This window comes from Eulemur rufifrons, chromosome 4, assembly GCF_041146395.1.
Source record: "Eulemur rufifrons isolate Redbay chromosome 4, OSU_ERuf_1, whole genome shotgun sequence".
Classification (NCBI taxonomy): domain Eukaryota; kingdom Metazoa; phylum Chordata; class Mammalia; order Primates; family Lemuridae; genus Eulemur; species Eulemur rufifrons.
In genome coordinates, this window is record NC_090986.1 from 26072447 (window position 1) to 26100389 (window position 27943).

The 27943-nt window shown below is 41.6% G+C and overlaps 1 protein-coding gene across 1 annotated transcript in view; it reads right to left on the reverse strand.

The window, feature by feature from the left end:
• Positions 1-6125: 6125 nt before the first annotated feature.
• Positions 6126-27943, reverse strand: part of GPC6 (glypican 6) — a 1073132-nt gene continuing 1051314 nt past the window's right edge. Inside the window, exons 7-9 of the mRNA XM_069467100.1 lie at positions 25420-25556; positions 11088-11263; positions 6126-6919 (exon numbers count right to left, since the gene is read on the reverse strand). Coding sequence (XP_069323201.1) covers positions 6717-6919; positions 11088-11263; positions 25420-25556 — 516 coding nt within the window. The 3' untranslated portion in view covers positions 6126-6716. The remainder of the gene's footprint in view (positions 6920-11087; positions 11264-25419; positions 25557-27943) is intronic.

A 27943-nucleotide genomic window follows, 5' to 3' on the forward strand; every position in this document is an offset into this window, starting at 1 on the left:
ACTAAAAATAGAAAAAAAAAAAAAAATTATCTGGCCAACTAAAAGTATATACAGAAAAAATTAGCCGGGCATGGTGGTGCATGCCTGTAGTCCCAGATACTCGGGAGGCTGAGGCAGGAGGATTTCTTGAGTCCAGGAGTTTGAGGTTGCTGTGAGCTAGGCTGATGCCATGGCACTCACTCTAGCCCAGGCAACAAAGCGAGACTCTGTCTCAAAAAAAAAAAATTTTCTGGTATACCTTCACTTTTCTGTCCAGTTCTTATAGATCAGAAATCATATCATAGTCTCCTTTGTGTGACTAGGCAAGTTCCTTAATCTAACTGTGTCTCAGTTTTTCAGTATAACATGGACATTATTACTTTTATGTCATAGAGATGCTATAAAGATGAAGTTCATAAAGATCTTGACATAGTTCCTTGCTAAAACATGCTTTAAAATGTTAGTATTACCAGCCGGCTGCTGGGTAGGGCTGTGTCCTGTTAGGGCTCTGCCTTCACCACCTGGTAAGACCTCAGCTTGGGCCATTAAGCTTAACACAGCTGCCGCAACCAGCTTTTCAACCTTCTCCCACCACTCAACACCTCAGTTACTAGTCTCCAGCCACATTGTAGTACGATCTTCCAGGACTGAGATATTTGTATTTTTCTCTGCCTGGACATCTCTATCCCCAGGTCTGCTCCTGGCTGTCCCTTTCCTTGTCATTAGTCACAGCTCTACCACCGCTGACCGAAAGGAGAGTTTCTTCCCTGGTCACTATGCCCTTTCCTGTTTTATTCTTTTGTGACACCTCCCACTTTCTGAATCATCTTGTTCATTTATTTACTGTGTGTTATCTGTCTCTCCGCTTCTAGGCTGCAAATTGAGAGAGGAAATTTTAGTGTCTTGCTCTTGTACCCAGAATGGTGTCCGGCACGGGATAAGTGCTTATTATATATCTTTTGAAAGAATGGATAATTGCCAAAGTCAATTTCTTTTTAGAGTAACCAAAAAAAGTGGGCCACATGTTATTATTTTAAATAATAAAAATCAATTTTTTTAATTTAAAAAATCCACTGATGCTTGTTCTTATTGAAGAGAAGATGACTTTATTCAAGCTAAATGTTTTTCTGCTTTCTTGAATCCTGTTTGTAAGTCTTCTTTCTTCTTCTCTCCAAACTTGAGTCCTCACAGGGCAAAATTCCCATTTTCTTGCTCTGCTTTCTGTTTCAAGGTGTACGAGACACGAGATCCTTAAACAGGCTACAAAGGGAAGCATCTAATTCCTCCTTGGCTTTGCTATGTGGCCCAATTACGAGCCAACAGAATATGTTTGGCCACATGTTTAAACCTGCAAAAAGATGTGTTTATGGAATGGAAATGTATCTGTACTAAATCATTTGTCAATGTCTGCTCAAATCTACTTAAACTTGTGGCTACGTCTTTCTAGCTCTCAAGATACAAACATTTCATTCTCGTTTGCCATGATTTTGCAAGTTGGATTCTTAAAATCAATGTCATTTTGCTACACATATTTTAACTATATCTCACTCAGCCCATTTATCCAAAGAGCAAATTAAAATAAATATCGTTGTTACCTGATGAACGTGTCTGTGGTTTATGTTTCCAAAATCACTTGGATGTTTTTCCTTCCCAATAAATTGATTTCAGTTTATTTCCAAATCAAATTTGTTATATTCTGATTTTTGTAGGTGGGATTAACCTAATGTTCCTTAATTGTTTTGTAAAAATCACTTTTCTGGATAAAAACCAAAACAGTAATAATGTGAGCTAAATTATGGTATTTCTTACAGTTAAATGTTGTATTCTTGATACCTTTATTTATATGGGTTCCTTTATTTAAATGAGCAGTCCTGAAATAAGTGATGTATTTGTAATAATCATTGTTAACTGCATTAAGGAAGGAATAATTTTCAGCTGGTGGTTTTTCACAGCCAGTGATACAGCCCCTAGAGTGGGGTTTGCACAGAGCAAGAGCACATTAATATTTGTTAAATTAATCTTTAGCGAGTTATACAATATTTAGCATGCCTGAGAGCATGGTAACATTTCAGAAGTATAAAAATCAATGGAATTGGCTGGATTTAGAAATTATTAGTCTTTTCACATATGATCTTATTTTTCTGACCTTATTTATAAGGTATTGACATCGGTTCTCACATCAGTAAATCTTTCCTCTGAGAAGAAAATCCAATGCAAAAGAAGAGAGATACAGTATTTTCCATACACATTTGGGAAACTCTAAATGTTCTAAAGTTCTAATAGTTCTGGTTTCAAATGCTGAGTGTTCTTAGGTGACTGGCATTGGTTTAATCTATGGGTTTTGTTTTTGTTGTCTTTTTTTTTTTTTTTTTTTAATATTGAAGCTTCTAAAAAGTTCTCAAATGAAAAAATTGAAAAGCCCTAAATTTAGACTATGACAATAATTAAGAAAATGCAGAAAGGGCACTGGTAGATTTTTAAAAACTATTTTAATACAAGATTAATAGCAATTTTCTATCCAAATCAGAAATGAAAAATCTTAACCCAAATAATATTCATTTGACAGTCACATAAAATTTTAGGTTTGATTGGTGCACACATTTATCCTGCATATATAGTATGTATATGCACACAGAGACCTCACTATTATGCCATCTTTAGGGGTCTTTTCATGGATGTATCTCCTTACAAGGCAGTGTCAAAGATTCCAGTAACTACTCAACTTTGAATGAAGTTCAAAATGTCCCCCTGCTAAGCTGAGTCCATGCTGTAGCAAACCATGATGTAGCAAGTCTCTAGAATGCGTACAGATCAATACTCTATTTGTATCAGTTGGCCTGAAACTAAACACTGGCTAATGTCTCCACCAAGGAGGAACACCTTGCAAATTTATAAGTTATGGTCTCCTTTACTCTTCTGTTGGCAAAGCTAAACTGTTTTTTTTTTTGTTTGTTTGTTTTTAAATTAAAAGTCAGGTCTGTGTCCTGTGAGGAAATACCAGAATAATAATAAGAAAAAAAAAAAAAAAAGTCAGGTCTGTTAGTGACTGTAAGTGAATAAAAATGAGTTTACATTTCTGCAAGTTTTGGATAAGATAAAACTTGCATTTGCTAATGCTTCTACCTTTAATCAAACCACCTGATAATTAGCTTTGCAAAGAGAAGTAATAAAAGAATCATAGCTCAGGAATTTGCTACGTTTTATTCCTCTTTGGGGACTTTAGTTGGTGTTCAGTCTGTAGCCAAAACATGTATGTAATGGCAAAAGAATTAAAGTAGGCTAATGTCTGCAGCAGGGAATAGAAATTAAATATCAGGGTTCTGCCTCCAATATTATTTTCAATGTGTTTGATTTAAAGAATGTTACTTTTATAATTACTACTGCTTGTTGATAAGTAACAGTGTTTTTTAGTGTAGACAAAACAGTATTTTCTATCCCTTACATTTAAAGCAGATGATATAAGTTTCTTAATGCTATCTGGGTAAATCACTGTAAGGGACTCAGATTTCTAGTGCTAACGCTCTATGATGGCTATAATCAAAGTATCAACTTGGCCTTCGTTACAATGACAGAAGGTGATCACAGTTGTCCTTCAATACAGAACCGTAAACAGAGCTCTTATTCATAAATTTGCAGTTCATTCTTCTCTGCTAAAGACTTTAGCCTCTGTTTAGCTTTTGTTGTAACATATACAAAGTATAATATATACCAGTTACAGACGTGTATTTCTGTTAGAAAAATACATATTATAACTAAAGAACATGTAAATAGAGGCACTTCAATAAGCTAAGTGTTTGCAGTTATGAGCGTCACCCACCAATTTCTAGTGTCTGATTTCAGTGAGCCCATTCCTCTCTATTCATAACAGAAGTTATGATGTGATGATGGACGTCAGAGCAAATGAGGGCAGGTCATCAAAAATAACGGAGCATCACTGCATCCCCTATCACTAGGCTGAAATGATAAAAATTAATTTGGGGGGCAAATTCCAAAATACTTACTGAAATGGGGTAACTAGATTAAATGAAATCCTTTAGGGACAAAAAAAATTCTCATATTAAATTAGTCTGAAAATCATATGACATGGCAGGCTAATGAGAAAAACAAAGAAGCACAACTCGGATATTATTTTGACCGCGTCCATGCAGGGTGACTAATATTGTGGCATCACTAACTGACAGTCATTTCAGTTCTCTGCCCGGCTCATATGCATCATTAAATCTCATCAATATGAATAATATTCATAATGAAGGTGTTGAAACAAATGAAGCAGGCGTTTGTATATTATCTGTGTGTTTAGTGCGTACAGAACATGGGTTCACATTCATTAAAATAATGTGTATTCATACACATGCACAAAACCTTTTGGGGGTGAAAGCACAGGAAAAACAAAACATCCTGATCTATTTCATAAAAGATAATGCAGAAATATTTAAAAAAAGAAAGACTTGGAGTTTAAAGCCATAAAACAAGTTATTACTCAAATATTTTGGAAAATCAAGGTTGATTTAACTCGTATTGCACCTTAATCATTGGAGAAAGACAATAATGATTTCTGAACATACAATGAAATGAGCAACGTAAATGATCGGTCCTTCATAGAGATGTTTTTACGTGTAATTGGTGATAGGAAGCCAAAGTTTGGCAGTGAAATAGATGGTTTTCTAGAAGTATGTAATGCTGAATTAGATTGTTACTTTCATCAAGGTTCAAATGAAAGGATGCCACAAAGTCTCTCAGAATCCTACATTTTATATTTCATTAGGCATAAAGTAGCAATAGATGCTTGTAAATACTTTCTGTTTTGCAAAAGTGCTCAAATATACTTAATACTATTGTGCCGCGTGTCTACATAAACGTGATGACTAAATCAATAACTAATTTTAATTTTGATGAGAACAGAGATCGGAAAATAGCATTTACGTGTCAATACTTTCAATGAGTTAATTAAAATGTGACTGGCATACTATGGTGTCTCGAGACATGACTTTTCCCTACTCCAGATGCAACATAAAAACGAAGAAACACATGGATAGCCAACCGTATTCACAAAGCCCCAGTTTGGTTTATTTTGCTTCTCTCTGTTGGGGGAGCATAGGGCCTGGCTTTGGCATACTTGGTGAGTAGGTTAGGCGGTGGTTCTAAACTGGCCTGTTGAGTTAAGCCATTTATCCAAGTGCCAAGCAGGAATCCTAGGCCAAAGGTGTTGTACATGAAAGCAATGGTTTTTCATGAATAACATTCTTTACACGTACAGTTTTCATTACCAGTAAATTCCTGCACACCCACGGCTCGTCCCATGAGCTCCGTGTAAGTCTGGAGCACCCAGGACAAAGTGTGTTCATGCAAAAAGGGTGTGCCCTGGCAAACTTTTAATAAATGGACAGTTAGATACGTAAAAAGTTCTCTTTCTTGATTCTTGGTGCTCACAGATCACTGAGGAATCCCTTCTCTGAGCAGCACAAAACAAGAAGAGCTGGTTGACAAAACATTTTTGTTACAAAGGTGTGTCAACCCTGAGCTTGGAATTAAGAAGTTAAAATCTGTGATTTATATATATAGAGATATAAAAATAGATGATCATACTAAGACTAAAAAAGTGAAAGAAATCTCCATGTCAATACTATATATATATTTTTGTCTTGACTTTCTTTTGTTGTTGTTGTGAGTTATTTTGTAAGAGAATGCCCTTGTGATGCAGAAACCAACTGACACAAAGCAAATAGTTAAGAATGAAAACTCATGAATGGATCTAGAATAATTGTTTATCGACTCATTAAAAAAACTCTTAGGGTGGGAGGATGATGAGCACAGGGCCAGAAACATCTAATTAATGTCAAAACTGTGGAAAAGCAGATATTGTATCATCGAAGATCATTTTCAATCGAGACCCTTGAGAAGGATGAACTGATAGGAGTGTCTGCTAGTAACTGAACATGAAGTGAAAAATCTGTGCCAATTGGATAAAATGGACAGACATTAAGGGAATTAAGAAAAATGGTGCCATTACCGAAACTGAGATTGGTCAGTGTGAGAGAGAGGTGCTGAGTTGTAATTATTTTTGTCCTCACATTAAAAGATGAAATTCTAAATTTAGTTATCAGTACCTCCAAATCATTTTGGTATTGGTGGTTAGAGTGCACGGTGACACCTCCAAGACAACAGTATATTTTCACTACATTTAAAACAAATTCCAAGCTTTCTCCCCATAGGCATTTTATAAACCCAATTTGTCACAAAAACGCTTACATTGCGAGTTGGCTGGACAATGCCAAACGTATAGTGCTAAAGTTCCTTTATTTTTCCCTCTTGTTTGCTTCTTTGTTGCAAATGCAGTTGTCTTGGGGTTTGGCCTGATTTTACAAGGAAAATTATTTTCTTTCTGCCTTTTTTTTTTTATATGGGAAAAAAAAAAACTCACAACGTGAGATTCCTTTACTTCTGCAGCATAAAAGCAAATGAAGGTAAGAAAATCTCCTGGTACGAAAGATTTGAGTAAGAATTCTCTCTAGAATAAACAAGGTCCCCACAAATAGCTGAAGGAAAGAGGAAGCAGTTCAGTCTGGCACCCGGTACTCTTTGGGAAAACAAAAAGGGAGGCAGATTGCAGTACTGCTCTCTTCTCATAGAAAACGGTAAGTTTTTGTGGCATGGTCCATTGTCCAAGAGTGTAAGAAAAGAAGTGAGTTGGCCATTCAAATAGCTAAAATGCAGTTTCATCGACCAAAATCCCAGGATTATCTGCACAGTCTCTGCAGTGCTAAGACAGTGCAGGCCAGAGACCACGAGAGCAGGGAGTGGCCGCGCTGGGCTGCGGAAGAGTCCACTTCTCTCCTGTCGGGATCCACTGCAGGGGCCTCTGTGGTGACAAACTCAAACTCCGTGGGACATACGTCATCCATGCACCCACTGCCACTCCCTGAGCCGCTGGATTCATCACCTGGTGTGGAAAGATTGAAAAAGACAGTTACTTCTCAAACCAGGAACAAGGAGTGACAAAGAACCCAACGGAAATGAGCACGGTTGTGGCGGGTGGGGAGGAAATCTCCCCATCCACAGCCTCCACCCCACCCTGACAGGTCTGTTTTTAGCAGGCAAGTTTGTGAGGGGCGGTGGACTGTGTAGAAATAGGTATTTGACACGCAGTGTTAATTGATGTCAGAGCTGCACAGCCTAAGGAACGTGTGAACCCCAGGCCCAATGGGAGGCCACAACCACCACACTGTCATTAGAAAGATATTTCTTCTCCTGGTCACTATTTAAAGAATATTTGCTTTTAAGAAATTCTATTCTTTGTTCTTTTTGTACCTCAGAGCCATTGCTCTTAGCAGATATCATACTTTTAAAAGGATTTTTAAACGAAAACATAGAAGAGGAAAAAAAAGCACTGTGAGTAGGAAATCAGAAGAGCAGCGGCAAATAGTTGTGGGAAGTATATGCTATTATTACTTTTGGCCATTTTTCCCCACCTGCGTTCTTTGCCTAAGAGCAAGGATGGGCTCTATCCCGGTCAGCCCCTCTCTTTAAACCAGGGGTTGACAAACGACAGCCTGCTGCTTGTTTTTGTATGGCCCATAACAACCAAGAATGGTTTTTATATTTTTAAGTGTTTGAAAAAAAAATCAAACGAAGAATAATATTTTGTGACATGTAAAAAATGCATATGTGAAATTCAGATTTCAGTGCCCATATATGAAGTGTCATTGGAACTCAGCCACACCTGTTCACGTACATATGAGCACATTGCATCAACAGTGTGGGGTAGCTGTGACCGAGACCGTGTTGCCCTCAAAGCCTAACATATTTAATATCTGGTCCTTTACTGAAAAAGTTGGCCATTCTCTGCTTGAAACCAATCCCCAGGTGCCCACACAGTATGTCAGCTCAGGGTGGTGTCTTTCCTCCCTGCCCAACTGGACTTCTTGGCCTGCTCTAAGCCCCAGTCCTTACTGCCTGGTTCCTTCTTGTTGGGCAAACTCTGTCTCAGGCCTGGCCCTGGATCAGGCTCCATCATTGCTGGCTGTGTGAAAGTACTATCACCACCTGGGAGGGTATTACTTATTTGCTTGTTTACTGCTCATGTCCTTCTCAAAAATGTACGCTGGGGACACAAACTTGGTGAGGGTAGAGACTTGGTATAGACTATTCACTGCTGTATCTCTAAGGCCTTCAGTGGTCCCTGGCATTCAGCATGTGGTCAATAATACTTGTTGAATAAATAAATTTGTCTTGGGCAGTTTGCTCAACTTCTGTCAGTTTCCTTGTCTAAACAAATACAGACAATAACATGTAGCTTTCAGACAGTGTGAGGACAACTCTATAACGTGCACAAGGGCACCCAGCCCAGGACTGTCAATGATGCCTGATGGAAAAAATGGGATTCCCACAGCCAAGGCAACCTAGAATTTAATCTGCCATTTTTTGTTTAAATAGACTAGGGCGAGCCAGTTAACCTCAATGAGGCTCTGTTTTCTCACCTGTGAAAATGAGAGTAATAATATCTATTTCACAGAATTGTTGTGAGGAATAATGTTCCTGGAAGGACTCAGGAAACTGTAAGCTTTGTAAGGATATTTGCTGTCTCCCCGATTTGTTCAGTGATTCCAACCAACAGCCCTCATCTCCCTGCTGGCCAGAAGTGAGGATGCCGGTTGAGCTTCTCCTGAGAGGCTGGCGCCATGTTGGCTGCTGGACGCACCTTATGCAAAGCCCGGGCAATGCAGGGACTCTTCTAATGTCCTCTTGCATGACAAAGACACACGCTTGGAGAATGAGCATAATTTTTTTTCTCAATGAGACATCTAAATACCAGATAAGATCACTTGAGTAGACTGCACTAGGTTTTTAACATTTTCTCTGATTTATCTTTAGTGGCTTTTTCAAGGGGGAAAATGCCCATTAATTAAATTGAGAGATCTCAGAATTGCTAAGGGGATGGTTCTGAACACTGGTATCATGAACAAGGAGTAATATAATCTTTACAAAGATATTATTAAAATGATTTAGAACATTAAAAATGTGGAAAGCAAATAATGACAGGAGATTCTGAATGGGAAATATAATGGCCCCATCTCTTTTTGAAAAGGAATCACAAATGCAAGTATTTAAGGAGTGGGACGGAAAACTTAAAAATGTCAAAAGCAGTAAGGGTGATGACAGCTATACAATGTGATAATAGTTTGTAGGTCAGATTCTAGCCTAGAAAAGAGGCCAAATTTGGCACTTGCTTTGGCTGGTTAATTGTTGTTGACTTTATTTTCTTTTGAGGGGAAAAAGAGCAAGATCTCTGCCCCCTGTACAATCTCTGAGCTTTGCAGGTTGACATGTATTAAACACATTAAAGAAGAGAGAGAAGAAACGAGGCCAACATCACCTAATTCTTACGTATCTTGAATCATTTATTCCAATGGTCACTCTCTAGATAATATAGCATTTTATTAAATGGAGAAGAAAGAATGGATAAAACGAGAGGAGTGAGGCTAAATACTAGTAAGGGTGAAGCAACAAACCCCAAACCTTGTGTCCTGTTCTTTGCCGAAAAGGAAAGAAGTTTAGCTAAAAGGAACAGAGATAATGGGATCATTTCAAGAAATTTTACAGCAGTGAAGTCTGTGTTAGTAATTATCCTGTGTTTAGAAAATTAACTGTTTTTTTTGTTTTTTTTTTTTTAGACATAGTCTCACTCTGTTGCCCAGGCTAGCATGTTGTGGCGTCAGCCTAGCTCACAGCAACCTCAAACTCCTGAGCTCAAGCAATCCTCCTGCCTCAGCCTCCTGAGTAGCTAGGATTACATGCATGTGCCACCATGCCCGGGTAATTTTTTCTATATATTTTTAGTTGCTCAGCTAATTTTCTTTCTATTTTTAGGAGAGACGGGGTCTCACTCTTGCTCAGGCTGGTCTCGAACTCCTGAGCTCAAACGATCCACCTGCCTTGGCCTCCCAGAGTGCTAGGATTACAGGCAGGAGCCACCATGCCAGGCCTAGAAAATAAATTTTTTGAGTTATTTAAAATGGAATAAAGCACGAAAAATTTTCTGTAGGGGACAACTCAGAAGGCTGATGGATAAGACTTAGATGACTCGATAGCTTCCATCTGTCACTTGTGTCTTTCTATCTCATTAATCTAAGCACACAAGCATCACCTTTTGCTTCAGTGACCAAATTACAGAATCTTTGGCAACTTCACATCTTATGTTCAAGAATTCTTTTCCTGGAAACTCTGTAGGGGTATACACTTTAAAAAAGCAACAACAACAATAACAACAAAACAACAATAAAAAACTTGCCTTTGTAGTTACACATATCAAAACTACTCAGAAAAACTCAGATATAATTAGTTTCAAGTCAGTGTTCACTTAATAGTCTTTGAAGTCACTTCTGATGCTTCTGTGATCCTTAAAGTATTAGTCACGTGTAGTACTGCATTGGCAGTTTACTATTTCTCTCAATATTTCAGATACAAATGTCTATGGTTTGTGTGTGTGCACGACTGGATAGAGAGGGAAATGATGCAGTTGAACCCACTCACTGCCCACCAGATCCTATCTTCGCTCCTTTTTGGGTCGCCTTGAATGAGGCTCCCAACAGCCTTTTAGGCAGAGATGCTGCCACTCTACAGAACAGGAATCTGAGACTCAAGAAGTCGAGTATTCAGTTCAAGACCCCAGTTCATAAGGGATAAGACAGGGATTCTAGCCCCGGCTTGTCTAAGCCATGTGTGGACCACTCTTTTTTGGGTGATGTTGAGGGAAAGGGGGCAGGACTTTGGGATAGTTGTAAATGCTGATGGGGAAAGAAGAAAGTGAAAAAATTACTTTGTGGCTTTGTCATTAACAGATCAACTGGTAGATGAAACTCAATTTTGGCCTTGGTGTGGCTGCATATAATCCACTGGAACTATTCCTTAAAACTAGCTATGATTTTAGTGGCATCCTAAGTTTCATGGATCAGAGCTCTCTGTCCAGAAGACTATAAAAAGCCTCACAGATTGAGGAGAAACGGGACTAAATCAAAGGGGCACTTTGCTGTTGAAGAAAAACTATGGTCATATCTACAACCATATTTCACTCAACCATATTTTACTGGCTCCGGTAAAGATCTTCTTACTTGTGTCCTGGAAGTTGACGTCATTGCCATTGTATGCATTTTTCAGTTTGTTGGTCATCACGCGGAGAGCCATGATCTGTTGTCTGATGAACGTGTCGGGCCGTGTGATGTCCACGTCCACCTCGGGGTTGTTGATCTGGTTGGTCAGCCCGTCGTTCATGATCTCGGGCAAGTATCTGCAAGGCAGCGGGGGAGAGAGCAGATGAGGGCCATGTAGCAGGGACCGCAGAGCCAGATTCTGCCACTCTGCCTTTAACAGTGAGCCAAGACACCTGGCAAAAACCGGACTTAGTTCCCCGAGAAAATGCCAAACAGTAAAAACAAACAATACATTTTCTCAGAGGGAGATGCAGCTGAAATGGCTTCAGACTAGTTTTTTAAGCGGCACTGAATTCTTAGATATGCTTGCCTACAAATGAACGCAAAATGGGGGACTTCTAGAAACCATTACCTAAAATTAACTACTCTTTCCTCCCTCCACCCCAAATGCCACATAGCTCAAGTTGAGGACTTGATAGCTTCCTCGCTTCTGCTAATTTTGGTAGTAAGAACCAGTTCTTACTCATTAATTATGTATGATCTGAGAGAATTCACTTGTATAAGGACGCTCTTTCTCAACTGAAGAGGCCCCACCTTTGATTTTAATCAGAAGAAACTTCTGGATATTAAAAAAAAAACCCAATCTTTGGGATGTTTGGGAAATGACTAGTGATTACTAAATGATTGAAGTGTCCATTACGGTTTTATTTTATAATAGAATCTTGGGTCTAATTTGGTAGATTCAACAATTTTCAGTAAAACAGAAGGGCAAAATCTAATGGTTCTGAGCTTCATATTTCTTTTACTTACACCAAGATGTCAAAATTGTCAGTGCTTTGACATCAGCTGTCTGCACTGCCCAGGTGTATTTATACAAGCGAAGGCTAAAGATCTCGGAAACATGCTTGGGGCCCTCTCTGAATCCTTGTTAGTGTCATGACCTGTCCAGTCCCCAGTTTTCTTTCTCTTCTTCTCACAGAGCTTCCTATACCTGCTCCTTTTGTTCCCCATTTCCTGTGTCCCTCACTGGAGCGCAGGCAGCTACTGCAGCCCCAAACTGACTTTCCTGCCCCCTTCTCTCCTGTCTAGTGTACCCTGCACCTGTGGCCTGGTTACTTCTCATATGATATTGCTTTCAACATATCACTCTTCTTTTTGAAAACTTTTGAGGATAGTAGCTAATGGGCACTTAACTCAATGCCAGGCATGGTGTGAAGAAATTGACATGCATTTTTAAATTTAGCCCACCAGCAAATTTAGGAAATATATATTATCTTATCCCCATTTTATGACATAGGAAACTGAGGCTTAGTGAGGATAAGCAAATGCTCAAAGTCACAGAGCCAACAGATAGCAAAAGCATGATGAAGCTCCATCTGGCTCCAGAGCCCAGGTGCCCAAACACTGCCCCGAACTGCCTGGTGGGTTTTAAGCTCTAGTTCCCAATTATAGCTCAGCAATCAAAGTCCATCTCTACCCAGTTCTACTTCTTTATGCTGCAATACTCTCTTCAGAGGACTTTCCTTGTCTTACAGAATCTATCCCTTGTATTCATTTCATGCTTGCCTGACCCACAGGTTTTCTTTCCTTGCCTGTAATGCACTTTCCCGTTTAAGTCCCAAATATCTTTAAGACTCGGGCCTAGCCTCCCTTTCTCCTCAAGATATTTCCCAGCTTTCAGGGATCTTCCCAGCCTTTTGTAGGGCTGCCAGGTTCATTTTCTTTTTTTCTTTTTTTTTTTTAATTTTTAAATTTTTTTTTTTTTTTTTTTTTTTTTTTGAGACAGAGTCTTACTCTGTTGCCCAGGCTAGAGTGAGTGCCGTGGCGTCAGCCTAGCTCACAGCAACCTCAAACTCCTGAGCTCAAGCGATCCTCCTGTCTCAGCCTCCCGAGTAGCTGGGACTACAGGCATGCACCACCATGCCCGGCTAATTTTTTCTATATATATTTTTAGCTGTCCATATAATTTCTTTCTATTTTTGGTAGAGGTGGGGTCTCGCTCTTGCTCAGGCTGGTCTCGAACTCCTGAGCTCAAACGATCCGCCCACCTCGGCCTCCCAGAGTGCTAGGATTACAGGCGTGAGCCACCGCGCCCGGCCTAAATTTTTTTTTTTTTTTGAGACAGAGTCTCACTCTGTTGCCCGGGCTAGAGTGAGTGCCCTGGCTTCAGCCTAGCTCACAGCAACCTCAAACTCCTGGGCTCAAGCGATCCTCCTGCCTCAGCCTCCCGAGTAGCTGGGACTACAGGCATGCACCACCATGCCCGGCTAATTTTTTGTATATATATATTTTAGTTGTCCATATAATTTCTTTCTATTTTTAGTAGAGACGGGGGTCTCACTCTTGCTCAGGCTGGTCTCGAACTCCTGACCTCGAGCGATCCACCCGCCTCGGCCTCCCAGAGTGCTAGGATTACAGGCGTGAGCCACCGCGCCCGGCCGGGCTGCCAGGTTCAGTTGGGCATTTTGTGCACTGCACAAAGTCATCCCTCCAAGCTGCAGGAGTGAGTTGGTGCTGAAATCCAGCCTCATTTCTATGGTCACCAAGCTATGCCCCTGCAGGGCACCATTCATCAAAAGGGGCACCTCTTTTCTTTTCTTTTTTGTAACCTTTTTATGTTAGAACATTCTCAATATATATAAAAGTTGCGACAATAACATAATGAACCCCCATGTACCCATCTGGGTGCCTTTTTCTAATTCCTACAAAGGTGCTATATTTGTCTGTGTCCTGGTAAGAAACAGATGGCACACTCAGAGGGGGAATAAAGAGATTTTAAAGAAGAGAGTATTTATAAAGGTGTGGACAGTTTAAAGGGAATCAGCACAGAGAGGTGAAGCACCCTGGGGCTGGCAACAGGAGAAGGGGTCACATGGGATAAGGGGCAGAAGCTGTCACCAGAATGCACAAGAACTGGAACTACAGAGAGGCCCCAAATGACAAAGCAACTGCCAAACCAAGGCTGTCAGGGAGGGAGCCAGGGGCAGGACAACCTGACCCTTCTAGTCCCACCTCCTGACCTCCGGCTGCTGCCTCTGATTGGTTGAACCCAACAGGAAGCTGGAAGGCACGGGAGCACAGTGGTACAGCTCTTAGGGGTCCTCCTCCAGGGCAAAGGCCAAGGTGGCTCAGGACATCCAGCACTGACCTCTATAGGCTGGTGGCAGCCCTGCCTAACTGCTGTTACTATTATTCTCCCGCCTCTACTATTGTTGCTTGAAAGCTGAAAAAGCATCGTCTCCTCTTTTTATTATTCCTATTTACATATTCTTGTATAATATCCTTATGCTTAAAATTCTTCTCCTTCCTGCAAGCCCTTTTCCAAGTTCTGGGAACAAAGGCTCTATCCATCAGCCTCCAAAAGAACCACACAGAAACTTTGATATTTAAGCCATTTTTCAGGTATTGAATCTTACGCATGACGTATTTGTGCATGAATTGGTTTACCCATTTTAAATCAGAGGTCCCCTGAATAAGCTCCATGTCTTCATCCATATCCTGAACAAAATCGACTTCACAATGTGCGCCAAATAATGAATAATAAAACACACAGAGTGCATTGTAAATTCTTTTCCATGAAGCTTCAAGTATTTACTGCCCTAAAAAATGTCCTCATAGAAATTTAAAAAAGCTATGGACTCATATCTCTTTCTTTTTGCTGTAAAGCGTAACTTCTGTTCTGCCCTTTTAATATATCTGGTATAGAAATAAATTCTTGTTTCATTCTGAGATTGTCTTTTGATATAACTCCTAAAATATGACATTGGAGTGACCATTATTGACATGCAATTATACGTGCCAGGCTCCATGAGCTCTTTAATCATGATAGCCCATTGGAATAAACAGTAGCAGGTGCACGGCACGCTTTGCTGACACAGGAGTTGAGAGGAGCTAAAAAGCGACGGTTGATTCCCGTGTTACTCCTCTGCATTTTGGAAACTGATTCCTGCAGCTGTACCTATGCTGAGTCAGAGGCGGGCATTGTTTCTTTCAGATGCCGTGTGCACTGCATGGCTAGCCTAGACTCATTTATCAGAAGCTCACTGCGATAGCTTCCATGGGAGTGCTACCCCTGGGAGTCTGAACATCCAGGAACAATAAGAGACTGCCAAGTAAACCCAGCCTCTAACTGTGCCCACTGATGCTCAGCCACTTACAATGAAAACAAGTAACAATGCACCCGTGTCCTCAAGAACCTTTTCTCCTTTCAGTGTATTCAAAGGGTGACTTTGGAGACAATGTGGAAACTTAAACCTAAAACAGCTGAAAAAGAAAATGGCCATTTTGCCACTGCAAAGTTAGATCCTGAGGCTGAATCTGTGGACATCCATTGTGTAGCCTGAAGGGGCTGTGAAAGCCCCATTCAGCTCTAGGACCTCATGAGCTCATTTCTTTGTTTTTTCTCATGTTTGGTCTCTTTACACACTGCTCATATCCTGCAAGAATAGGCACATCTTTGAGCCCACAATGCTCTTCCTTTTATTAGATTTTGCACAGCTCTTTGACAGTGCAGCCTTCTATTTTTGCACCATCAGATCTCTGGGAGTCATAGAAGGAGCATCTTGGCACAGATTGCCCAGGTTCCAAGGCTGATGCATGTCTACCTGGAGCAGGGAGAACCCAGAAGCGAAGACAGACTGGAGAGCTGAACAGGGATGTCACGGTTTGCCAACGCTCCCTGTGACGGTGTGGTGTGGCATCCACGCACACCAAGCATCACATCTCCATTTTGCAAGAGGATGGCTAGGAGCTTAATCTTTGGCAGTTTCGCAGAATTATTTTTCTTCACATCTATTTCATATTGTTAATGTAGTTTTCCTTGATTACATCTAAACATTATGGCCAATTATGGCCCATGAGAGTGGAAGAGTTCTGAGGAAATTTAGGAGGTGGGAGGGCTGATACACTCAACCTTGTGGGTGGCTGCAGGCCCTCACTGCCAGAGTCAGGTGACAGTCAGCTTCTGTCACTTCAGAGACATTAAACATGACTTGTCCCTGCAGAAGTTTCCCACTGGCCAATCACAGCACCTGCCATTCTCAACATTCAAAGACATTCCTTACAGCTGTGCTGAGGCTTCCAGAAATAGCCTGTTGATACATGAATGTGCTTGCTGGGAGGAGAGGCATGTTAACTTATCAGTATTTCTCATCATCGCATTAATGCGGGTAGTTGTTCCGACGTAAGGCACTGCATGTTGGGACAGGGACGCACAACTCTTAAGATGGAACGGATTTGAGAGCCAGTAAAAGTTCTGACGTGAGGCACTAGCGAGGAAGGTTAGCCCAGTGTGCCCAATGGAGCTGTCACGAATCCAAGTGGGCACTGAGGCAGGAATGAGGAGAAATGGGATGCCTGAGTGCTGGCCTGGTTTCTTTCCAAGTTCCTAGTACTTCCTCAGACTGCTCCTCTCTTAAGGTACAGTTAGAAGAGTGAGGTGAAAGTAGTTTCAAAACTGTTTGTTGCCACAAATGAGCTCCATTCCACACCCAGATCTATATCAATTTCTAATTTTAAGCTATATATTCATTCCACTTCAGCAGGTTTAAAAGTTTTACTCATCTAACTAGATATAATGCTAATACAAGTCCAAGATTCCTTCTGTGCCATTCTGAAATTTGAAAATCTCCAACATTTTTCCTTCAATCTGCTTGTCAGCAAAACTTCATCTGATCTGAAATGAGGCTAATTACGGTCCTCATTTATCCCACTTAGTGTAAATATTAATGCATTTTGCTGCAAAATTATTAATGTGTTTGTGGGTTGCAGCCCCAGACCCCGCTGGGAGTATTACATGATATATAGCATAGTCACTGCGGTGATTTTCTAAACTCTAAAAAGTTTTGAATTCTGAAACACATATGGTCTCAAATAAGTGATTACAAACCTATTGTGTCAGTAACCTCTTTTAGAAGTGCTCGTAAAATCTAAGTTTTAAACTTCATACACATTAGGATGTCTATTATTTAAAACAAACAAAAAAATAATAAATGTTGGCAAGGATGTGGAGAAATTAGAACCCTGTGCTCTGCTGGTAGGCATGTAAAATGGTGCAGTGGCTGTAGAAAACAGTCTGGCAGTTCCTCAAAAAATTAAAAATGGAATTACCATATGATCCAACAACTGCACTTCTGGGTATATACTCAAAATACACCCAGGCAAAGACTTGAGCAGATATTTGCACACCTCTCTCCGTAGCAGCATTATTCATAGTAGCCAAAAGGTGCAAAGTGTCCATTGACGGATGAATGGATAAACAAACGTGGTATACACATACAAGGGGAATATCATTCAGCCTTAAAAAGGAAGAAAGTTCTGACACATGCTACAACATGGATGAACCTTGAGGACATTATGCTAAGTGAAATAAGTCAGTCACAAAAAGACAAATATCATATGATTCCACTTATATAAAGTACCCAGAGTAGTGAAACTCATAGAGATAGAAAGTAGAATGGTGGTTTCCAGGGACCGTGGGGAAAGGGGACAGGGAAAACAGAGTTTCAGTTTAGGAAGGTGAAAGAAAAAGTTCTGTGGGCGGATGGGGGTCACGGTTGCACAGCGGTGTGGATGCACTTAATGCCGCAGAACCATACGCTGTAAAATGGTTAAAATGGGAAATTTTATGTTTGGTATATGTGACCACAATTTTTAAAATCTAAGTTTTAAGTACTACTTTTCTAAACTTATTGATATAAATGACTTTTTTTCCTTTCCATTTTTTCCTGGAGGAAAGTGGTATTACTCAAAGCATACTGTGACCTTATGCTTTAAGTAGATTTATAAATTCTTGAAGACCGCTAAGCTACAGTTGTCTGAGGCATTAGGAAGTTCGCGAGATCACACACTGAGATATGGTCCAAGGCACATGAACTGCGTATGACCCGGAACATCTGCGATCTCTCTGGGACCCACAGGGTGACGGTGGACAAGCCAGGTAGCTACTGTATATAATTACTCACCAGGTGATTCTAATGTATTCTTACGAAAATTAAGTTGTTAACATGGCTCCGACAATTGCCATATGCCAAATTTCTGCCAAATGCCAAACCTATTCCTTAGCAGTGGCTGACAGCAGCAGAACCTGGAGTTTGAAAGCCGGAGTTCACGTACAGAAGAGCGATTTGTGTGGCTCTCCTCCAGCTGGAGAATGTGAGGCAGGAAATGGTTTGGGAACTCTTCTGGAGAACGCATAGCTCACAGGTTGCAGCAGTGAGCAGAAGCTAAATTCTTTGACTTGGCCTTGTAATTCATTGGCAGGAGTTCCCCAAACCCATCCTTTATTGATTGCAAACTCCAGAGTGGTTAGGAAAAAAGACCCGTGAACCAGTGTTCAGGGCTGCTGAGTTATGGACCAACAACATGATCCCTTCCTGCTATTTGGAGCCGTCTCTGCCTAATAACATTTTGCCGCCTGCAGGAGGTTCATGGAGCTTCCTCTCCCCCCGGACACTCAGGAAGACTTCATGGGGTCCCCTATCCCCACATGTGCCCAAGAAGGGAAGTAGGCATTTTAGAATGCCAGGTTTGACAGTTGCCAGTTCTTATCTTAGAATTCCCACCTTCCCAAGGTGTTTGGCTTGGTGTACATTGAATATTTTACAGTCCTTTAAAATGCAGCTAGAGTGCTTTGAGACCTATTCCGTAATCAGACTAAAACAATATTGTCCTTCAGACTGCGAGTCACTATCTTTGACATCATCACGCATCATTTCATCCTCTTTCCAACTGCTCGGACTTATCCACTCATACCTCACTATTTTCTTTGGTTAGCCAGTCTACATAGGGGCTGGCGAGAGTGACTGATCTATTTTCTAGATTTTTCTACTTTTCCTATTTCTTACAATTTACTGTGTTTACCTCCTGGCCTTGGGAAGGATTTCCTTGGGGACATAATATTTCTGTGAGGATCAGGTGTCTTGAAAAACAGCAGAGGCTCCCTGCAAAAGCCTTGTTTCCAAGGGGTCCAATTAATTTTGTCCCTCAGCCAGCTCCTTGATAGCCTCCTCCCAGAGGCATTTTAAAGAAAGGACACACTGACAGCTCAACACTGGCTTACAAGGAGCAAAATCGAAATAGAAAAGTTGTGGTTTTTTTTTTTCCTTGTTTTTTTTTTTTCTTTTTTTTTTTTTTTTGGCTAGTTTTATGGGGGGAAGGGAGGAGTCTAGAAATGAATGACTAAGGAACCCTGAAAACTCTGAAAATAATTTCTGTCCCATCAGATAACCCCTGTGCCCGTGGGGCTGGGCTCTCGACTGCTTTGCATTTTTCCTGCCCCATCTCCTTGTCTGTCACATTTTACTTTCCTTTTTAATCCCTACGAGTTTAGAAAAAGGGTCTCCATAAAAAGAAAACAATCCCCAAAGAAGTTATCGATGATGTCGTTTCATGTGGCTGTGTTCTTAAAAAGCAAGAATCTGCCTTTATGAGAGCAGAAAGGTAAGAGCCTATGTGAGCACCATTAGGGCTTTATTTTTTCTCCTGCTGCCTGACAAAGTTCTAACCCATATGTGCTGACCATATAAAAGTTTTATTTCCTTCAGAGCCCATGCTTTCCTGCCTCCCATCTAATCATTCTTTCCCAGCTCCCGTACAGACAGCTCATTCCGGCCACCGACTGCCCAGAACGCCCTTCTCCGGGATGACTGATGACTGCAAATGTCCTCCTAGGGCCTCTAGGTTCACCCCGGGAACTTTGGGAGGCCTAGATTTGTAACCTGAACCACGACTCTTTAATTTTTTTTCCCTTTGGCCTTCTAGATTATTATCGATTTTCCTCTGTAACTTACTCGCTTCCTTTCAATTCCTATTTGTCTGAGTTGAGGCAGAGCGTGGCCGTATCTTCTCCCATTCACCCCGGAGAAGTGGCTTAGGGAAGTGAAAAATGGGAGGGCTGGAAGTCACACCTGCAGGCTCACTTTCTTGCTGGTCACTGAAGATGACTAGGCTGCCTGTCTCAGGTGATAGACACTGCCCAGAACGCTAAGAAAAACCCTTCCTCAGCTCTTCTGATTAGTAGGACGTCATTCTGAGTACTAACTGCTACGACCTGAATGTTTGTGTGTCTCCCAAACCCTAATTCCCAATGTGATAGTATTTGGAGGTGGGGGGCTTTTGGGAGGTCATTTGGGTTTAATAAGGTCATGAGGTTGGATTGGATGGAGTTCCCAAGATGGGCTAAGTGCCCTTATAAGAAGAAGGGACCAGAGTGCTCTCTCTCTCTGCCTAGTGGGGATACGGCAATGTAGGCAGCTGTCCACAAGCCAGGAGGAGCCCTCCCAAGAACCCAACCTGCTGACACCCTGATCTAGAACTGGGAGAAATGGATTTCTGTTGTTTCAGCTGCTCTTTCTATGGCATTTTTGTTATAGCACCCAGAGCTGACGAAGACATGAATCGAATCAAACACTACCAAGGATTCAAAGTATTTATCCTTGCCACTCATCACGGTGGCACCATTTGGACGAGAGGTCTGTGTGGATGACACCCTGCACAGTGAAGGCTGTGCTGTATTCCCAACTCAGAACTCTCCCTGGGCACATGGATGGGTGAAGCCTCAGCAATTCACTGTTGAGATGACGCCACACTCGCCTGTGCCCTGGCTATCCTGAGTGGGCGACATTGCTCTGAGCCAGGTGACCTCCCAGCCCATATTGCTGCTGCTGTTTTTATTATAAGGAAAGCCCATTAAAGGAAACATCAAGGATATCTGTGAAGGCAAAGACAAAACAAAAAATCATAACATTCTCCCTGAGGCTTGGGTGTGGACTGAAAAAGGGATTGTCTTACCTGTTAATAGGGTCTGAAAGTAGGGCTGCCAGATAAAACACTGGACTTCTAGTTAAATCTGAATTTCAGATTGACAACGAATCTTTAAGTATAGGTATGTTCTCTTTGTTGTCTGGTATTTCTATGTACTAAATCTGGCAACTCTGCCTCAGAGCCTCCTACTCAAATTGTGGTCCCTGGATCAGCAACGATTGCATCACCTGGAAGCTCGTTAGAAATGTGGAATCTCACTTGGGTTTCACCCCAGACTTACTGTCTTCATCATCTGGGGCTGCTACAACAAAAATGCCATAGCCTGGGTGGCTTAAACAACGAACATTTCTTTCTCACAGTTCTAGGGGCCAGGGTGTCCAAGACCAAGATGCTGGCAGATCCTGTGTCTGGTGAGGGCTCTCTCCCTGGTTTGCAGATGGCCGCCTTCTTTCTGTGTCCTCAAATGACACAGAGAGAGATCATCTCTCTTGTGTTTGTTCTTATAAGGGCACTAGTCCCATTTATGAGGGCTCCATCCTCAAGACCTAATTACTTACAAAAGGCCCCACCTCCAAAGACCCTCAGATTGGGGGTTAGGATTTCAACATAGGAATTTTGGGGGGATATAAGCATTTAGTCCGTAGCACTTACTGAATCAGAATCTGCATTTTTAAGTGCACTAAAGTTTGGGAAATACTATTTTAGGATTTATGAACTATTTTCATAGACATTGTCTCATTGACCTTCACATTGTCCCAGGAAGTTGGCAAGGAAAGAGAAAGTAGGGAAGATGTTCTCTTGACCACCTTGTCTTGTTGTCAGATGGAGATTTAAATGCTGATAGGACCATCAGGCACACCTGCAATTTTCTCCCAACAAAGGGCACGGGCCCTTCTCCCCCACCTCCTGTTTCCAGACTTGTTTAGCTAAAGAGGCAGAGTGAGATCTGCCAGAGGTGGGTGAGGTGGAGTGAGTGGGGGAAGCTTGGGGACAAATGTGGGTTCAGACCTTCAAGGAGCCACTGCTCACACACCCTTGACCATGGTGCCAACACTGCAGACTGCACCCTGTGGCCAACACAGCCGCCACATCTCTGTGTATCCTCTTCTCTTTCAAGTCATCATCAATTTCAACAGGTGCTGTTAATTTAATAGCAGCTTTTGGGGAAAAATAAGATAATGTACATGGAGAACATAAACATAGCCACTGTAATAAGCATTTTGATTTCAGGATCGTTAAAAATGGAAAGAGGGGCCAGGCACAGTGGCTCACTCCTGTAATCCTAGCACTCTGGGAGGCCGAGGTGGGCAGACTGTTTGAGCTTAGGAGTTCGAGACCAGCCTGAGCAAGAGCAAGTCCCTGTCTCTACTAAGAAAATAGAAAGAAAATTAGCTGGACAACTAAAAATACATAGAAAAAATTAGCCAGGCATGGTGGCGCATGCCTGTAGTCCCAGCTACTCGGGAGGCTGAGGCAGAAGGATTGCTTGAGCCCGGGAGTTTGAGGTTGCTGTGAGCTAGGCTGATGCCATGGCACTCTAGCCTGGGCAACAGAGTGAGACTCTGTCTAAAAAAAAAAAAAACTGAAAGAGGTATGTTTCTGAATCAAGGAAGTACTGTAAAGAGCTATGGAGTAGGATTCAGAAAGTAATCAGGAAAAATATGGGTGGTGGAAGACATGCTTGATCAAACACTTAGGACACCAGGCACAGGAGTGGGTGCAAACACAACGTGGCTCAAGGAGTCTGACGGATGAAGCCTAAAGAGAGGAAGTAATGTCTGGTCTATTGGAGACCTCGTTACGCAGGTTTGAGTTTATAAACTCCAGGTGTGACAGTCTCTATCAGTGCTAATAAGCATCTCGGTTCTATATCTATTAACACTCACTGATAGATTTTTTTAAAAATAAAAATTCTGGCTATTTTATTTCACATAGGTGATGAGAACAAGTTTTCTTTTTCTTTTCTTTCTTTCTCTTTTTATTTTATACAGCCACCTCTAAAAATTTAAAAAGGCCTCTCATCTTAAAACTCATACTTCAAAAGTGGGAAAAAATAAGTTATGATCTGCATCATAAATGGATTGTTCAGCTTACAAAATGATTCAGTAGAATTTCTTTAAGTGAAAAACTTCTCTGATATGTTTGTAGATCAATTAATATTTGGAGGAGAAAAAGTGTCACTTAAATTTAATTCAACAAGTTTTTTATTGGTTATTTACTATGCTAGCATATATAAAGTTATTAAGATTTTCTCCCAATAGAATTTTAAAAAGGGATTAAAGAAAACCATGAAATTGTAATTGTTCAAATGAATCAAAAATATCTGACAGCCTAATCTTTTAATAATATACTTATATAATAAAAGATATATGATACTATGTTAAATTTTGGAATATCCCTACAAATTATTTTATTGAATTAAACTTGTTCATTTCCCCCACCTGCATAAACTCATCCAGTGGCATCCCATTGATCTCAAAATAAAATTCAAATCTGGTCCCTGAGTACTGATCCAGGTGTTTCTTCACCTATGTGATCCTCTCCTAAATCGTCAGTCCAGCAGTGTGGCCCTTGAAGTGCACAAATTCACTGTCCTTGCTCCAGCCACTGAGCCTTTTTGTGTGTTGACCCCATTGCCATCTTATAGCGCTTAAGCCACAGAGCCTGGAACAGTGCCTGCGACAGAGGGAATGCTTAATTATGATAATATTGCTGAAGGACTGACCAACTGAACGAATGCTATAGAACCACCAAATCTTTCAGAAAGACTAAGATCTGTTTCGTTTGTTCTCTTAACTTGGGAAGGACAGTATTTAGCTGCTGTTTACTTAAGAGGCAGGGTACTGCTATCGAGAAATACTGAGCTAGGATTTGGGAGATTCCCAGCTTTTACCCTTGTTAGTTGGGTATATTACCCTGTCTGGATTCCTCATTTGCACAAGGAGGAACTTGGCCGAAGCATCCTAATCTCCTCTAGCCCTCACTTCGATGGTCTTTATCTTCCTCACTCATTTTCTTGGTGGCATTTAGTCCCTTCCCCTAACCCTGCCCACGGTCATTTTTTACATTCTGTTTTGTAAGAAATTGCATGTGTGCAAATACCCAGTAAACTGCGCGACTCTCCCTGGGAATGTGGTTCAAAACGCAGGCTTCGTTTTAGCCAAGGCTGAAAGGTAAACACAGATGGGCAACAGAACAACTCAGAAAAAATCAAGCACTTTATTCATTAGGCCATCTGGTCAGCCCTGACAGTGTCCTTCCGTATGGTCATCAGGAAAAGACACATCAGACGCTGTTAATTCACAGCTGAATTTGCTGGCCAAAGGTCTTCTAGCTCAAAAGCCAGACACTGGTAAAATACTAAGTATTTCGGGGTGGGGGGGCATGTTGTCAATAACATGACTCATTTCCTTCTCATAGTCTAAGATTTGGATATTGCTCCTTTGGGCAACTTGAAATAGTTACAGCTCTTTCTGTAGGTGTCTTACTTTCACCTTGCTAAGCTCTTCCTGGTATGGCTAATAATGGCATTAACAATTAGGTGCTAAAAAATGCAGTTTAGCAGCTTAACAAATAACACCAACGTGCACCCTGCTCGCACCCCACTTCTGCAGTTTCTTCTGAACGTAACAAGCACATACCTTCTTGTTCCCTTTTGATCACAGCTGTTTCCTATGCTTGAAACCGCCCAGTCAGGCCCAGAATAGACTCCCCGCTTAGTTCTCCACCTGCCGGGCAATCCCCAAACACCCCCTGAGTCCAGTTTACCAGCTGCTTCACCCACCTGCAACCCTGCTGATGGGGGCTCCGGCGGAGTCCTCTCCTGGCCTCCTGCCCTGCCTGCCGGCTCCCAATCAGTTCCTCTTTCCAGCTTCTCCACCCTGTGAAGACCCAGGCCAAGCCCAGTTCTGGGCTGAATCCGCAAATTCAGAAATCCCATACCAAGTGGCCGTATGTAGCACTGGTCCGCAGAGCAGAATGAGGAAAAACAGCCTTCTCTTGTCAGGCTGGGACTTCCCAAGGTGTGGGGCCTATTGGAACCCTACCCCGTGTCTCTCAGATGTTTTCTTTTACCTTTCCAATGAACATTTCAATTGTTTTTTTTTCCCCCTCTGGGGTGAAAACAAACTACAGTCGAATTTTCGTTTCCTGTTTAACTTGTGATGAAAACAAGAGAACCCTGCAAATTTATGGATAAAAATAGCTTTGCTATCTTAAAGTCATTAAGTGAACATAAAAGGGCTCTTTGTGATCTCAGGGTATCTGTAACCTGGCATCTGTCACCAGTCCTCCGTCCTCATCCGGAGGCAAGACATTCAAGCGAGGATTCCACGCTTAATGGCACCTTGAGAGTAAGTGCTCCTGGGTGCCCATCAAACCTGTCACTCTCAACAGCTGTTGCTAGGTGATGACTCGCCCCTCCACCCTCTGTTGCTTTTTGCATAAACAGGCCTGCGGAGTTGTGCCAGGAGAGCCTTCCAAGGCGGGACGGGCTGTGGCCCCGTCCGTGAGAACATCGAGTCACCCTCACCTGGCTTTGCTGTGCCCATTCCAGCACTGCTCCTCGTTGGATGTGCCCGCGGTCACGCTTTCATCCTTGCAGATGGTGTAGGGTAATGCCGACCAGACCTTTTTAGAGAGTTTCAATTTCTCTTTTATGTCGGTGACCTGATCGAGAAACCAAGGAAAGCGAGTGAATGTCCTCCTCAGGCTTTGCCCATTTCTACACAAGGACGTGATGCAGGTGAAGATTACAAAACCTGTGATGTGACCAGCACAAACTCTCTATCAGTGCTAAGAGACAGACACAGTGCTGCAGGGTTTACAGTCCAGGAAAGCCTCTTTTCCTCCCCCCGCAATCTTCCTCTAGCAGAGAGTTCTCAGGTAATTGCCTTTTTGTTTTCCATCTTTTCTGTCCTTCAGTCCTTTGAATTAAAAACTTATGAAGCATCTCACCCGACTTTGGGTCCCGCTCCTGCTGGCAACCCCTACTGTGAGCACTCGACTTTAGAATCATTGCCTGCATGCACCAAAACAATGCACCGAGAGATAAACACTTTTTCCCAGTGGACTACTTGTTTCTGCACAAAATAAATATGGTCCCCAATTTAGCTGCTGGTGCAATTGGCAGGCCCATAAAGCACACACTTGGGTGGTGAGCAGTAAACCAAACCCACTTAAAAATCTCTAGCACCGAAAGAGAAAAGTCATTCTAAATATGGGTAAGCGTAAATGTCACAGCCCTGTGGACAGATGGCCGGGAGAATCTTAGTACCAGCCTCTTTAGTGTTTTCAGGCTCAGCGCTGACTTCTTACCTGAGAACGGGTAGGGAGAGGGATTTAATACCATTGTGGCTCCATAATGAAAATCTAGGTTCATGCAGTCACAGCTTGGATTTCCTATTCTGTCTACATGAACACTGGGAGTGTTCATGGATGGCTGAAATGCATATATTATTGGTTGAATTGTGTGCCCCTCAAAATTCATTTTGAAGTCCTAACCCTCCGTACCTCAGCATGTGACTTAATTTTGAGATAGAGTCATTACAGAGGTAAGGAAGTTACAGTGAGGTCATCAGGGCGGGCCCTACCTCAGCATGACTGGTGTCCTTATACAAAGGGGAATTTGGGCACAGAGATGTGCATGGAGGACGATGATGTGAAGAGACAGGAAGAAGATGCTCATCTATAAACGAAGGAGAGAGGTCTGGATAGATCCTTTCCACAACCCTCAGCAGGAACCCACCGTGCTGACACCTTGATTTCAGACTTCTAGCCCCCAAACTGTGAGACAGCACATTTCTGTGGTTTTAACCCACCCCGTCTGTGGCACTTTGTTATGGCAACCTTAGCAAACTGACACAGATGCGAAAAACGTTGAGTAGACATTTGAAGGGGAACAGGATATTTGCACAATCTCAAAGTACCTACCACAGATTACTTAGTAATTACCAAAGGAAAACTGGTAATTTTACAGTGCAGAGACTTGGCAGGTCTCCACCTTAGCCAACTGGTCAAAGTGAGGGGACAAACTGATCATGGGTATCTCCCCATGTGATGTGCCAGGAAGGACAGTCACTCAGGCTGCGAACATTCATAACCTGAACCTAATCATGGGGACGCATCATACAAACCCAAACTGAGGGGCATTCTGAAAGACAGCTGGCCAGTCCTCCTTAAAAATGTCAGTCATGAAGGATCAAAAAAGGCTAAGCGTGCTTCCAGAGTGAGAATACGAGATGTGCTATCCAAATGCAGCCTGGATTGAACGCTAGGTCAGAAAGATAACTGCCATAAACAACATTATTGAGATAATAGGCAAAATTTGTATACCGACTCTAAGAGAGAGTCTAATAGATAATAGCATTGTGTCACTGTTCAATTTCCTGAACATAAAAGCATATTGTGGTAATGTAGGATAATGTCACGCTCTTGTGTTCTTAGGAGATACATGCTGGAATATTAACAATTGCAGGGGTATGATTTGCACAACTTAATGACTCAGTAATAATAAATAGTAATAAGTACATAGAAGTATAAAGAGAGAGAAATTAAATGTGACAAATTTTTAATGATTGGTTATTCTAGATGAAAAGCATACAATTTTTCAAAAAATGCAATTTTTGGTAAGTTTGAATTTTTTTCAGAATAAACATGTGAAAAAGAACCCGTTACATTTTATTTGGTTTGCATGGTGTCCACTTTGGTGTTCCTGACCCCCAGTAAAGGCTACCATCTCTTTCTTACTCTTTTCAAAGCAATCCCCAGAGACAGAGATACGTACTACATATTTATATCAGAAAATGATCACCATCTCCGGGACTGAAATCGTATGGGGTTTATTCTGTTCCATAATAAAGCACACCGAAAGCAAACATTCTCTTTTCTGCCTACTTCATACTGAAATCCCACCTTCATGCTGTGGGAATCTAAACCAGATACACATATTTTGAGATTCAGAGAAAGAATAGCATTGCATGACATCCCATTGGCATCTCCTCTTCTAGTATTTGCAGAATTTAACTGCGGATGCTGTGCTGCTCATTCTTTAAATC